Source organism: Microplitis demolitor, chromosome 6 (assembly GCF_026212275.2).
Source record: "Microplitis demolitor isolate Queensland-Clemson2020A chromosome 6, iyMicDemo2.1a, whole genome shotgun sequence".
In the NCBI taxonomy this organism is placed as follows: domain Eukaryota; kingdom Metazoa; phylum Arthropoda; class Insecta; order Hymenoptera; family Braconidae; genus Microplitis; species Microplitis demolitor.
In genome coordinates, this window is record NC_068550.1 from 1704441 (window position 1) to 1719865 (window position 15425).

The 15425-nt window shown below is 31.1% G+C and overlaps 4 protein-coding genes across 5 annotated transcripts; 2 read left to right on the forward strand and 2 right to left on the reverse strand.

Moving 5' to 3' along the window:
• The first annotated feature begins 539 nt into the window (after nucleotides 1-539).
• LOC103575734 (carnitine O-palmitoyltransferase 1, liver isoform) lies at nucleotides 540-7550 on the forward strand. Of its 2 annotated transcripts, none has more exons than XM_008555635.3 (10): nucleotides 540-962; nucleotides 2882-3036; nucleotides 3234-3370; nucleotides 3442-3718; nucleotides 4368-5096; nucleotides 5305-5438; nucleotides 5702-5767; nucleotides 6229-6337; nucleotides 6539-7168; nucleotides 7296-7550. In XM_008555635.3, exons 2-10 carry the CDS (start codon nucleotides 2896-2898, stop codon nucleotides 7401-7403), a joined length of 2331 nt encoding a protein of 776 aa, XP_008553857.1. In that variant the 5' UTR covers nucleotides 540-962; nucleotides 2882-2895; the 3' UTR covers nucleotides 7404-7550. The 2 variants fall into 2 exon arrangements, with proteins under 2 accessions (XP_008553857.1, XP_008553858.1); XM_008555636.3 differs by lacking the exon at nucleotides 5702-5767 and adding an exon at nucleotides 5957-6022.
• Nucleotides 7551-7805: 255 nt separating this feature from the next.
• Nucleotides 7806-9221, reverse strand: LOC103575743 (conserved uncharacterized protein). Its single transcript, XM_008555647.2, has 2 exons — nucleotides 9136-9221; nucleotides 7806-8261 (listed from the first exon to the last, which is right to left on the reverse strand). Exons 1-2 carry the CDS (start codon nucleotides 9156-9158, stop codon nucleotides 8045-8047), a joined length of 240 nt encoding a protein of 79 aa, XP_008553869.1. The 5' UTR covers nucleotides 9159-9221; the 3' UTR covers nucleotides 7806-8044.
• A 139-nt stretch (nucleotides 9222-9360) lies between these two features.
• On the forward strand, nucleotides 9361-12144 carry LOC103575742 (T-complex protein 1 subunit delta). The gene is made up of 5 exons (XM_014443331.2): nucleotides 9361-9445; nucleotides 9584-9718; nucleotides 9882-9934; nucleotides 10293-10382; nucleotides 10482-12144. The coding sequence occupies exons 2-5, from the start codon at nucleotides 9607-9609 to the stop codon at nucleotides 11835-11837; spliced, it is 1611 nt and encodes a 536-aa protein (XP_014298817.1). The 5' UTR covers nucleotides 9361-9445; nucleotides 9584-9606; the 3' UTR covers nucleotides 11838-12144.
• A 54-nt stretch (nucleotides 12145-12198) lies between these two features.
• On the reverse strand, nucleotides 12199-15245 carry LOC103575741 (N-acetylgalactosaminyltransferase 7). The gene is made up of 3 exons (XM_008555642.3): nucleotides 15005-15245; nucleotides 14762-14934; nucleotides 12199-14639 (listed from the first exon to the last, which is right to left on the reverse strand). Exons 2-3 carry the CDS (start codon nucleotides 14876-14878, stop codon nucleotides 13050-13052), a joined length of 1707 nt encoding a protein of 568 aa, XP_008553864.1. The 5' UTR covers nucleotides 14879-14934; nucleotides 15005-15245; the 3' UTR covers nucleotides 12199-13049.
• Between the last annotated feature and the right edge of the window lie 180 nt (nucleotides 15246-15425).

The window sequence follows — 15425 nt, forward strand, 5'->3', positions numbered from 1 at the left end:
CATTATTACCATAAAAAATATTTTGAATATTTCGCGCGTAATTTAAAAATAAATTTTAATTTATTTAATTAATTAATTAAAATTACATTTATTAAGACAGATATATAAATTTGTAATATATATTATAATATATTCATTTACATATTTAAATATTTAATTGACGCAAAAAAAAACCGCGCGAAAATATTTAAATGACAGCGCGCGTAATCGCGAGCATTTAAAACCGAACGGTTACGAATTTATCCGAATAAAATAAATCGTGTGTGGGATTGTGTTACAGCCAAGAATAAAATATATAAATTTACCTTTCATATATATCTACAAATATATTATTTATTAATATAAATTACATATAATATACATAGAAATAATAACAATAATTAAAATTTATTTAAAAATTAAAAATCGAAATTTCCATAAAATAATTCCGCTCTAAAAATAAGAAATTCAAAAGTAAAATTCAAGTAAACATTTAAAAAAAAACTTGAAAATGACACAAGACACGGGACTTTCTGCCGTTACTTGGTGTTAGTATATGTTTTAAACGTTGCATTGTGTCTCTTTTTATCGCGAGTGTCTTGTATACACTTGGTATCAAAGTGTGTATGTGAGGCTGCATCGTAACCGTGAGTTTAATTCTCGTTCTTCCTCTAGAGCCAGACTTCAGACATCAGTTTAGCTCAGCGCTTTCATCAGAAACGTTCATTTAAAACTCAGCTCTAATTATCGTAATTAAAACGTTTTAATAAAATAAATACTAAGTGCATATGCTCATAAATTTATTACATTAATATACAATTAAAACTAAAATAATTAAGGTATTTAATATAGAATTCAAAATTTATAAACTTAAACAATTAAATGATTTTTTACAACAAGTATCTAAACGTACTCCATTATTGCGAGTACTAAAATACGAGAGAAAAACGTAAGAGTGACCAGCTGGTTCATCTTTAACACTCGTAAGTTATATTTATTATTTATTTAATATATATTCATACATTCTATTATTAAACTTATCCTTTAAATTTTTTTTAGCTACAAAAATTCATTACGCAATTACATATATATATTTATATAAATAAATTACATACATACACATATTTATTTTTCAACCAGTTTAATTGAAAAAAAAAAAAAAAAAATTACGAGAAAAAAAATAAAGAAAGTGTTTAGCGAAAGGAAAATAAGTAAAAAAAGTAAAAGCCACCTGTTTTTACTGTCTAGTTTTTATTTTTTTAATTAAAATTTGTTTTTTTTTTAATTACAATAAAATCTAACTTGTAAATTATTTAAACGTCAAGATAATTTTTTACAATTACAATTTTATCTACGGTAATTTTTTATAAGAATGTAGCAGATATTCTTATAAAAAATTTTAAATTAATAATAAATAGAGTAAATAAATAATAAAATAAAATTTTTAAAAAATGCGCATTTAAAAAATTTTTTAATTAATAAGCGCATTTTTTCCAAATATTTTTTTTTTAAATTATTTATTAATAATTTTAAATTTATCATGTCTGCTACACTTATAATTTTTTGATTTCCCACCACGTGGATTTTATTTTATTATTTATTTACTTGCACTTGCCATGTCTATTTATATTTTTTTATATTTATATACCTTTATATATCTTCTTGTTTACATATTTATCACTCAAAATATTCATCGTTTTTTTTTTAATTACGCAATTATTCATATCGATAAAAACCCGTAATTTTTTTTCCAATTCTTTGTATATAAAAAAAAAAAAAACAATAATAACAATAGTCATATTAATCAGCTGAGTAAAATACTATAAAATATATATCTAATGACCTTGTGTCTCATAAAACGAATAAAAACTTCTTTTTTATTAAAAACTTGTTAATTAAAATAATTAATTAATTACTTACAATAATATTTAATAAATTAACAAAAGATCAATAAACGTTTAATTTATTGAATTAATAACGTAAACAAATCTTTATCTTTGTTAGTAAACGATAAAAATTGAAATTTAAATGTACGATAGGTCAAGTCCATACCTTTGTTAGGAAGTATTGAAATATAAACAAAGTAAGAGGAAGTAACGAAAGGAATAAAAATAATTAACGAATGTATTATTAGTATTGTGTGTAATTGCTATTAGATATGTATATATATTAATGATAAGTAAAATTAATGATAAATAGGTGCAAGCTGCAGCAGACATAGGATTGAACGAAGGCCGAAGCACTAATAATATGACCCACACTGGCATCATTGGCCCATCAACGCTCTTAAGTCCAAAGTCCACAACGCCACATCCTCAACATAACACTTACTACATATATATACACATATATTTATATATATTTGTGTATATAATATATAAAACCACACAACATCATTTTAATTCCACGCTGCAATTATAATCACGATAACTACGATATCAAATAAATGATATCGTTATTATTATTATCATTTTTTTTTAGACAAAGTCATACTTGTCTTACGTATACAATTATTCTGAATGAATATCTTATGCCTACATAAATTTAAATATTTATCTCAACAAATTACATACGCATTTAAGATTTCCCGGTATCTGTATTACATAGAATTTTAAATCTAATCAATTGATATCTTAGTTATCAATTATTTATTGTAATTTGATTTAACAATTAGTCTGGTGGAGTCTAGACTGCGGCTAGTCATGATCAAAGGCCAAAGATCTTGATAAAAAATGGGTTTTATTTATTTTATCCAAGTTAATGAACTTGTTATTTTGAATCGTTAAATTTTTATTATTATTTTTAATGACTGGTATTTTTAGCTGAGCTGGTATTCGAATTCAAAAATTTATGGAAATAGAAGTTTAAAAAATATTTTTAAATAACGGCTTTCACTTTGCAGAATAAAAGGCAAGTATGGCGGAAGCACATTCAGCGGTTGCCTTCAGCTTCTCTATAACCCACGAAGGATGGGATGTTAATTTTGACCGAGAAGTATTACATCTTGTATGGGAATCTGGATTAAGGTCATGGAAGAAAAGATTTTTTCGGTTTACTGTAAGTTATTTTTTATTTTTTTTTTTTTTTTTTTTTTTACATTTATTCGTTATCTATTATCAATATTTTTACAGCCTACTTTCGTACAAACAATTGATAACAATAATAAGAAAAAAATTTACTTACGTTGACTAATCAATGTCATGTTATTACTCACCGCTGATTAAATCATTAATTAATTTATTTATTTATTACAGAACAATTTAAAAACTGGAATTTACCCGGCTTCGTTAAAAAGTTTGTGGCTGACAATAGGAATAGTGACGGCGATTCATTTCACGGGATTCAAAGTCCCCTATGACCTTGTTGAGAAAGTCGTTCCTTATGTTTCTGGGTAACTATTAATTAATTACTATATAAATGTTTTGATTGACCGATTGATTGATGATAAATTCAAATTATTAGGTCGTCTATATCAGCGCATCTGGTGGCATCGATTGTCGTGGGCGTATTGCTGTGGCTGGTAGTCATCTACACGCTTCGCTACTGTCTGAAATTGCTGCTGATGTACAAGGGATGGATGTACGAGTCGCGTGGTCCTGGTGGGAAAGTCTCTCTGCCAACAAAAATATGGGTTCTGTTGGTTAAATTACTCTCCGGGTGGAACAAACCGATGCTGTACAGTTTCCAAGGGTCGTTGCCGAGGTTGCCACTACCTTCGGTCGAGGAAACCACGTCTAGGGTTAGAGTTTTTCTCATCCTTATAAATCGTAAAATCTTTAGTGAGTAATAAGTTCGCGTATTAATTCAATGGAAATTTTTTTTTAAATATTTAGAGTATTGTTTTCGTATATTTTCAACATATTTTAATTTTTTGTCCAGTTTTATTCACCCTAAGTGACGCACGTTTGTGAAATGACGGTGACAGTTTGACCCCTCGTGGAAAAATTACAAATACTCGATGATTTTTCAAAATTTGTTTTGAATAAACTTTGAAACGAGTTTTATTTTCGCAATAAATCCTCGACTTTGATCTTTATTTCCCCCATTAAAAAAAACCGTACAAATTTTATATTTATCACACGTGTATCTAAAAAATTATCTTGGATAGAAAATTCCGACCGTTAGTGACCTACGAGCTCAAGAGAAATTTTACTACATTGAATTCAATGGAATTTTATTTTTTACTCAAGTTCGCGCCATATTTTAAATTTTGACAGATGAATTTTGAATTTTTCAAAGAAATAAGTTGAGTTTTGCAAGTCATATTTTTAGCGGGAAAATTTAAAAAATTCGATTAAAAATATTCTAGGGTCAAAATGACATCCGGTGTCACTTTGGGGTCTATTATAAATAATTAATACTTAATATATTATATATTTATTTTACAGTATTTACGAAGTATAAGACCACTGGTAGACGACGAGAATTATTTGCGTATGGAGAAACTGGCAAAAGAATTTGAACAAGGGATCGCTGTTAAATTGCAGCGGTATTTGATATTGAAATCCTGGTGGTCAAGCAACTACGTGTCAGATTGGTGGGAGGAGTACGTTTACTTACGTGGTAGATCTCCAATAATGGTCAATTCAAATTTCTATGGTATTGATGCGATTCTTATGCATCCAATAGACGTACAAGCTGCACGTGCTGCTAGTATTATTCACTTGTGTTTACAGTACAGACGTAGTATCGAACGTCAAGAGTTGGAGCCAATTAAATTACAGGGTCTAGTACCTCTGTGCTCCTGGCAATACGAAAGATTATTTAATACCACGAGGATACCCGGGATTGAGACTGACAAAATAGTACACTACACTGACGCTAAGCATATTATTATTTACCACAAAGGACGTTACTATAAAGTTATGATTTATTATAAAAATAGAATTTTGACGGCCTGTGAAATTGAACAGCAAATTAATTATATTATGACTCATGAATCGGAACCTGGTAATGGTGAAGAAAAATTAGCAGCACTGACTGCTATTGATCGGACCACTTGGGCCAAAGCACGTGGTGAATATTTTGCTAAAGGCACTAATAGAATTTCATTGGATTTAATTGAAAAGTCTGCTTTTGTTGTCGTACTTGATGATGTTCCTTATGAGTATGATCCTGTAAGTTATTTTTTTATAATTTGGAATTGATATTTAAGTAGAGCAGAAAATTTCCTTTAAAATGAGTACCCACAAGTCATATTTATTTTTAATATTTCCAAAGTCGTATAAGTTGGACCTATTCTTATTTTAAATTTATAATGAAAATTTTGGAATACAGTTCATAATTAATGAATTACCTGGTACTGTTATTATTATTTCCTGGCAGGAACGTCCAGAAAAATTAGACCAGTACGGAAGAATTCTATTGCATGGAAAAGGATACGACAGATGGTTCGATAAATCATTTACTCTCTGCATCGGTACCAACGGACGTATTGGATTTAACGCCGAGCATTCTTGGTAAGTCCACTAACTAATTACTTTTATATTAAAAAATAATAATGGTACTTATATACAAGTCAGGCTCCATCGATTTTTAATAACCAACTCTAAATAATTATTTTAAAATTTAAATTGTATGGAGCCCCAGCTGTAAATTTACCATTAATAATTTTCTGAATGTCAACGTACACAAAATTTTTAAACTCAACTGACTGGAAAAAAAATTCTAAATTTGTTTAAATTTAATTATAATTATCGATCTGTGAAAATAAAATGAGCAGGGCTGATGCAGCAGTGATGTCGCATTTATGGGAAACTCTAGTAGCTGAAGAAGCTAGTGCCAACATGTAAGAAATAATCAGCCGACGATCTTTATTTATAAAACTCTTACTGTAATCTATGCTTCAGCGCGTGTAAAAATTCTCTACTTAATGTTTAAATTTAACATCCGCGAACATGATATATATAAATGTATAAAAAGAAATATAATAACGATTGTCTGATAACTGCTTAACTTTATCGTTTATGCTTGTCAGGGCCGATGCTCCTGTGATGGGTGCTATGTGGGAATACGTTATTAGCAGTGACGTATTTGAAGATGGGTAATTTTCTTTGCACTATTCTTTAAATCCTCAACTTGCATTCATTACTCCTCGTTGTCCGTTTATTATTTTAAATTGTTTTGTTTTTATCGCTTCGTTTTCATCAACTACAGCTATGACCTAACATTTAACATTCAATTAAATATTTATTAAGCTTTATATACATATACATGTTTATATATCTTGATAATTATTATTATAAATAGATATAAAGATGGTCATACAGCAGGTACACCTGAGTTTACATTGACACCTACGCGATTGCAATGGGATCTTACTCCAGAATGTATCGATGTGATAAATCGTGCAGCTGAGGTATTTAAATTTTTTTTTAAATATTAGTAGTAATTAATTATAAATTCTCAGTAATTATTCATCAGTAATTTTAGTTGACTTAGATTATAAAAAATTTATTGACAGTGACACAAAAAAATTTATTTAAATAAATTGAATAAGCGCGGGAACTGGCATTAAATTTCAAAAATTTAAATTAATAAATTGATTGAATTTTTTTAGGATGCACATAAATTATTAAATGATGTAGATCTGCGTATATACGTTCATGACAACTATGGAAAAGGATTTATGAAGACATGTTCAATGTCTCCGGACGCGTATATTCAAATGGCTCTGCAGCTGGCATACTACAGAGACGCGGGTAAATTCAGTTTGACTTACGAAGCCTCCATGACCCGTTTGTTCAGAGAAGGTCGAACGGAAACAGTACGTCCGTGTACAATTGAGTCTTCGAAATGGGTAAAATCAATGGAGAATGACTCCGCTGATATCAATGAGCGGTACGAGTTGCTGAAAGCCGCGGCGCTGCAGCACCAACGCGGTTATCAAGAAGCCATGTGTGGAAAAGGAATTGACAGACATTTGTTCTGCTTGTATGTCGTATCGAAATACTTGGAAGTTGACTCTCCGTTTCTGAAGGAAGTACTGAGTGAACCCTGGAAACTGTCAACATCGCAAACTCCTCATGGACAGACGCCCAAGTTGGATTTGAAAAAGTTTCCAAAGTGTATTTCTGCTGGCGGGGGTTTCGGTCCAGTTGCTGATGATGGTTATGGAGTTTCTTATATTATTGCCGGTGAAGATCTTATATTTTTCCATATTTCTAGCAAAACTAGTTCACCAGCTACAGTAAGTTTTATTTTTTATTTAAATAAATAAATTTATCAGTCCCCAGTTCCCTTAAAAAAATAATTTTTAATGAAAATGAGGACTGGCTTTTCATTAATTAATAAAACATATATTTTATTATTTCAAGGACTCATCAAGATTTGCAAGAAATATAGAAAAAGCACTAGCTGATATAAAAGATCTCATGGTGTCTGTCAAGAAATTAAAGCATCAAAAAAATGGATCAGTTAATTAATTATTCAAAATTTATTAATATTAATTGGTTCTATATTGTTTTATTATTTTATTATTATTATTACTATAATTACAATAATTATTAACAACGCACAGATAGATCGAGATTAAAACCGTGTTTCCAACTCGCAATATAATTTAATAAATGTAAATATATATATTTATTTAAAATTATTATTCGATAACTATAAGAAATTTGTTATTTGATTTGTTTTTATAAATTTTTTTATTTATTACTTTAATATATTGCGATAAATTTTATGAGACTCGATCTGAGCAACCTATCAATGCAAAAAAAAAAAAAAATAAATAAATAAATACTTTAGATATATACATTATTTTATATAAAAATTTTTTGGAATAAAGTCTGTTAACAATTAAAAGTTAAATTTAATAAAATTGTTATAAATATAAATATATTTACATATAAATATATAAATATTTTTATATATATATATAATTGGTGACTGGTTAAAAGTGAAATTAAAAAATTACATATATATGAGTATATGTTTCTTTGTATATATATATTAATGAAATTAACAATTTGTTATCATCTTTTTTATAGAAAAAATAAATCTAGTTTAAATGTTTCTTATTAAGACTGCACTTATTTATTAACTATAATTATTTTTCACTTAATTAATTTTTTTTACTTGATCTGGAACTGTCACGGTCGTTGCTACTGGATTTGCTGTCTTTGTGACGGTGCTTATTTGATATTATGACATTACGTATTGTCGAGTGTAAAAATCTTTTGTTCACTGTCTCTTTGGGTTTTATCCAACCACTTGGTCCCATAACTTCTGCTCTTCTTGCTCCTAATTTGGCTTCTTCAATTAGCGCTTCTGCAGCAAGTCTATTAATAATAATAATTATCATTAAATGTTTTAATTAATTCATCAGAGATGTGACTTAGAAATTTTTTATAAAATAAATAAAATTTACCCAAGACAGAGAAAATTTTAAGATAAAATAAAGATGTCTTAAAAAGACAAGACAAGTTTTTGGTGTGTCAACTGATCCCAAGAATGTTATACAAGTGATCCCACTGACATCTGATTCCATTGACATTAGGTTGAAAGTAATAAAGATGGTTTTGGAGGATAGTAATTAAAGTTATGAAAATCTTGATGAAAATTATGAATTAGAAGAATGATGGTAAAGTTAGCAGACTTCTGACAATTTTTAAAAATTTGAAATAATAAATTAAAATGTATATAAAATAAAAAAATACATGTTTAGATAATTCAAAATTCAGTAGATGCATTTTTTAAAATTTGAAAGTTGTCATGTCTGCTACATTTACTCATTTAGAAGATCAGTTGAACCAGTTGTCAGTTGGATCAAGTCCGTGGGATCAATTTTCGTGTAATTAAAATCATTAGAAAAAAATCTCGTAGTATTTAAATTAATTAGTTTGAATTAAAATATTTATTTAAAATTAATGGAGCACAAATTCAAATTTAATTGACAACTACTCAATTCAATTTTTCAAATTCTAATGATCCAGAAACTGAATCACTTCATAAATAATTAATTTTAATTATTAATTAATTTTAATAACATTGATCCATATGTACATAAATTTATGATACAATAAATATATCATACATAAATTTTCGATATTTATTTATATATAAAATATTTAATGTCAAGAAAACAATAAATTATATCTGTTGTAAAAAAAATCTAATTAATTATAAAAATGTAAATTAATGAATTAAAATTACCTGTTTAATGTTTCTTCATCCATTATTATTAATCAGTACTCAAGAATAATTTATTATTGACTTGCAAAGTTGTTTATCTAAACCATTACCACAAGACAGCGAACCTAAAATAATTTTTTGAATGATGGCGCCATCGTCATATTCTCCATTTTTTAATACCGGTAAGATAGAAAGTACTGAAAAAAAAGAAAAAAAAAATAGTTACCATTTGAAATAAATGTAAGCTACGAATTTAATCACATGATCGTCATAAAGACCATCTAGAAACTTTTTGCCCCAGGTCTGATTTACTGTTTCTAGCCTCGTGTTGGTGAGATTTATTTATTAATAATTTTTTAAACATTCATTTAAATATCGAAGTAAAATAATAAGAAAAAAACTTATAAATAATTAGTATTAATTACAGAATAGAGTTATAATATTTAATTAACGATATTTTGTTTTAAAGAAAAGAATAAAATCGTATCCAAGATGAAGATGACAATGGGTCATGATGCCAAAAATGTTGTTAGCCGTAAAAAAGCTTTCCAAGATAAAAGCAAACCTGCTGATATACGTATTAGTAACATTTTAGCTGCTAAAGGTATTTATTATATTGTTATATATATTTTTATACCATTTATTTTATTTAAAATATAAATCTATGGCGATTTAAATATTACCTTATATGGTTACTCTACCGGTTTCTTGCTCAACTCCATTTTTTATTGATATTCAATTGAATTTATTTAATAAATTTTTTTTAGCTCTCAGCGATGCTATTCGAACAAGTTTAGGTCCCCGTGGTATGGATAAAATGGTAAAATATATAAAATTATTTATTATTTTAATTACAGACAGGGATAATTTTCCCCTGTCATTAAAATTAATTTTTAAAAAAATGTGATGCTAAAAGTAGCAGGCATTTGAAAATTTAAATTTAAATAGAAAAAAAAAAGCTAACAATTTGTGTGCCAGTATTTAATTTATGAATTTATAAGAAAATAAATGCTGGTGTCTGCTAATTTCAGTATCAAGAAAATAATATTCAGATGAATAATTTTTTATTTTAATAGAAAGATATTTAATTTGTTGATAAAAAAAAAGTTTAAATATTTTTGAAAGATACCAAATTACCCCAAGTTGACTATTGATACTTGATTTGCTATTTAAAACAGATCCAAGCTCCTAATGGCGAGGTGACAATCACCAATGATGGTGCGACTATTCTAAAAGAGATGAATGTTATTCACCCAGCAGCAAAAATGGTAAAAATTAATTATTTTTCCATTCCAAAACCGTAAATTGAAATATAATCTTAAGACTAAGGTGTAGTTGTTGATAAAATAATTAAAATAAATTTACAGCTGGTAGAATTATCAAGAGCACAAGACTCAGAAGCTGGAGACGGTACAACCAGTGTCGTAGTAGTTGCCGGATCATTATTAGAATCAGTAGACCGTCTGTTGAACAAAGGAATTCATCCAACATCGATAAGCGAATCGTTCCAGAAAGCTGCTAGCAAAGCTGTTGAGATTCTCACCAGCACTATGTCTATTCCAGTTGATCTAGCAGACAAGGAATCTCTGATCAAAGCAGCAGCAACTTCTCTGAACTCAAAAGTTGTGTCTCAGCAGTCGAGTTTGTTGGCTCCGTTGGCAGTGAACGCGGTCCTGAAAATAACAGAGCCTGGAAAAGAGCAGGCCACTGACTTGAAGGACATCCATGTCATCAAGCAGTTGGGTGGTACTGTCGAAGACACTGAACTGATTGAAGGATTGGTGTTCACACAAAAGTCATGCAACGTCAATGGACCCAAGCGTATCGAGAAAGCCAAGATCGGGTTGATCCAATTCTGCATTTCCCCGCCAAAAACTGACATGGACCACAGCGTCATTGTCTCTGATTACTCAGCGATGGACCGGATCTTGAAGGAGGAACGTACCTACATCCTCAATATCGTAAAGCAGATCAAAAAATCAGGTTGCAATGTCCTGTTAGTTCAGAAATCAATTTTACGTGACGCCATCAGCGACTTGGCCATTCACTTCCTGGACAAAATAAAGGTGATGGTAATCAAAGACGTCGAGCGCGAGGACATTTCATTCGTTTGCAAGACTCTGGGATGCCGTCCGATCGCTTCCTTGGACCACTTCACTGCCGAGAATCTCGTCAACGCGGAACTCTGCGAGGAAGTTCAGACAGGCAGCTCCAAGTTCGTCAAGATCACCGGAATCCAGAACCCCGGACGCACTGTCACTGTTGTAGTCCGTGGTAGCAACAAACTCGTGCTCGAAGAAGCCGCGAGGTCACTCCACGACGCGCTTTGCGTCATCCGCTGTTTGGTAAAAGAAAAAGCTCTGATCGCCGGAGGCGGCGCGCCCGAGATCGAATTGGCTTTGAAATTATCAGCTTACGCTCAAACACTTGGGGGAGTCGACGCCTACTGCATCAAAGCCTTCGCTGACGCTCTAGAAATAATTCCGTCTACTCTCGCTGAGAATGCCGGGCTCAATCCGATCGCTACCGTCACTGAGCTGCGTAATCGCCATGCTCTGGGTGAGATCACTGCTGGTATCAACGTTCGTAAGGGAACGATCACAAATATTTTGGAGGAAAATGTCGTCCAGCCGCTTCTAGTTTCCACCAGTTGCATTACTCTCGCATCGGAAACTGTGCGCAGTATACTTAAGATTGATGATATTATCAACACAATGCAGTAATTTATTTTTTATTTTGAATTTTAAAATTAGCCAGTAATATTCCAGTAGCTATTAATTGAAAGCTATAATTAAATTCAGATTTTTTAATTTGGAATAAAATAATAGAGTTCCCTCTCTATGGGGGAATTAATTTCTACAGCATTAAAAATTTTTACTGGGTAATTTTAAATCGTAATTGAAGAAAAATTCATTTATTTACAATAAGCTCGCATTTTAATCACACGCTTACCAGCACATAATTTTCTACAGTAAAAATAAAAATTGTATAAGATAATTAAATAAAAAAGTATTTGTTTTATTAAAGAAAGTAATTATAATTTTATTTTGTTCGAGTTTATACTTTTAGTAAAATATCAGTCAGTAAATTTAACAATCGTTCCAATAAATTTATTAAAAATAATTTTACAACAGTTTTGATTTTTAAAATTATCTTACAATACATCTATAATATTATTATTGTATAAGTTCACTTTTTAAGGACATTTTCAAACGCACCCCCTCCAAGTTTTTAAAGTAAATCCAATGACCTCGAACTGTCAGTTGTAATAAAATTTAATTAATTAGTTAAAAATAATTCAAATTTTTTGATAAAAAATTTTTATGACAGTTTGGGTCAGAAGACTTTTTTTTAAAAAAATGTGGGGAGGGTAAAAATGCCTTAACTTCGTATACAAAATTATTTTAAAAATGCGAAGGGAAGGAGTAATTTGAGTTTATTGATAGACAGTCTTTAGTATGGAGTTTAAAAAAATTTATGATTAATGTGGGTATTTTATTTTTTACATGAAATATATTTTGCGACACTAGTCCATTAATCTCATTATCATTATCATTATTAATATTATTAGACTGTAAAAAATATGCGGATTAAATCCGGAGTAAATTCAAGGAGAAATTTTTTTTATTTATTTTATCCCCTGGAGTGAAATTAAACTCTAGGAGTGGATGCGGATTAAAACAAAATCTACATCACTCCGAAATTACGCTGAAAAAAAATCCGTATGCGGAGTAATTTTTTTGACTCTGGAACTTTGAGTGCCGGAGTAAACTCAGGTTTAAATAAAATTATATTTTAAAAGTATAAATATAACACAACCGATATACTATTAATTTTAAATTAAAAGTATAAACATCATATGGACTAGTGTAACAAAATAATGTCTTAAGTACTGATTGTACGGCTGGATAACAATAAAAATTGTTTTAAATAAATCACCAGCGCGGGTGAATCTGATGGAATGTCCATTGGTTATAATTATTGTCAGCTTCGCAAGGCATGAGGGAAAGATGATTAGTCTGGGGATGCAAAGCGATACATTTTTTGTGAACTTTGTGCAATAGAGTCTTAGTCTTCTCGTCATATTGCCAGGGGCCGTCGACGGTGCCCAGTCTGCAGAATGACAACTTGATTCCCTGATTATCAGCTTCGACGCACCGCTCGCCGACGCCCATTTGTCCTTGAGCATTGAGTCTGATCAGTTGGTTATTTCCGAACCCGTGGCAGTGGGAAGTCGCCATGAGACTCGGCGGGCTGTGGCCCATAGTGTCCAGGCAAGCGGAAGTCGCGACACTTCTCAGCTCACCCCAGTGAATATTAGGCGGCAGTTCGGGGAATTTATCTAGAACATCATAGGCGATGTTGTCCATGTACCACTGGAAGCTTTTACACTTCTTTCTCTCTTTGAATTTAAGCTGCTCCGTGATGTCTCCGTGGTCGAGGAGTCTGGCGAGTGGTTCGCGGGTGTAGAAAAATTCTTTATACTTTTCATCGAACCAGGTTTCAATAACTCGTTTGTAGTTAATTGTAATCAAAGGCCCCTTCTTTTTATCAGCTAATTTTCCAAATGTGTAGGGCATGAACCCGCGGTAAACGTGACCGACATGAGAGCAAGGTACCCAGAGAATGCTGCCACCACATTGCCATATTTTAAAAGACAATTCAAAGTTCTCTCCACCCCAGACCAGAAGTCCCTCGTCGTAGCCACCAAGTGACAGAAAGTATTTACGATTGATAGCAAACAGTCCACCTGCGTGAGTCGGAGATCTGTAGGGCATGCTCGCATACTCTCTGCGCTTTGCTTCGTGTCGAGGTAATTCATTTTCTTTGTACAGCATTCCCCATTCGAAGATACCTCTGTACAAATGACCTTCCTGGTAAACGGACCGGTACTCAAATGTCTTGTGATCAATGCCATCAATTATGGGAACCGTCATCACGGACCAGTCTGCGGCGATGGGCGCCAGCAGAGGCGGGAGCCAGTTGACGTTTACTTCGCAATGGGCATCTAGGAACACGATAACTTCACCGCGGGCTTCCCGCGCACCACGTGATCTCGTGCGTATCAGTCCCTGACGCTCTTCATTGCGCAGCAAACGAACTTTGTCACTCCACTGATCAATGTAAGCCTCCAACTCGGCTTTCAAATTTTCTTTGTCCGAGTAATCGTCCACCAGGAGAATTTCCTCGAGGAATTGAGGCGGAGTCCGGTTTAAAACGCTGTGTACTGTGCGCATCAGCACTGACCATCCCTCATTATGGAAGACAATAATTACACTCGTCGTTGGAAGTTTTTTAGGGTAATCCCAGTGCTTACATTCTTCGGGTCTCAAGTCAGGGATAGAACGATCCAGAGATATTTCATCAGAACACACCATGTTCATACCGTAATCGGACTCTGATTGCTGTACGTCATTCTGCTGATCATCTCGTAGCACGTGCGCTTTACCCCCTTCTCCAGGACCACTGAGAACTTTTTTGTTCTGGGGTTCAAAATTCCCGGGTCCTTCTACTAATACTGGTACCTAAATATAAATTTAAATTTTTAAAACTCTTCAGAATGAGAAACCCGGACTAGAAATTTTTCTCTACGCTCTAATTAATTTATTATTTAAATAATCTACTAATTAGGGGATAAATTACTTACATTAATACTTTTACTAAAGTCATCATTCATCACTGAATAAATAGCATAGAGCATCATCAGTGCGACCAGGACACAAGTAATAAATCGGGCATTTCTCCTCAAATGCATCATCCTCATCTTCAATAATAAATTAGATCAACTAATTTGAAAAATTTATTTAAATTTATCTCGACCTGTCAATAAAAAATAAATTAGTTGATTAATTGCTAATTAAATGAGATAAATTTAACCTGAAGTAATTACCTTCACTCCGTCATCTTGACATTAACTTTTAAATATGTAAATAGAATTAAATCTCAATTACTAGATTATTTTTCATAAATATTCTTATCAAACAATCAGTTGGCAATATAAATATAAATATATAAATATATACTGATCGATAGTAAATATGAGTTAAAAATTTTGTCAACGTGTCTTAGATTCTGACTGACCGCTCACTTTTTCAGGTCATCTGACTCCGCGATATAAAATATATATAATTAATACCTACTATATCTATATATATTTGTATAAAGGTATATTATATATATATGTATATCTATTGTGCAAATGTAAAGCAGACAACTTCAGGTCGGTCTTAGTTCTCTATCACTATCAGATTCAAATAAATTAAGTTTCTGAGTTCAGAGCGCAGAAAAAAAATGACACTGAAGTTAGCCGA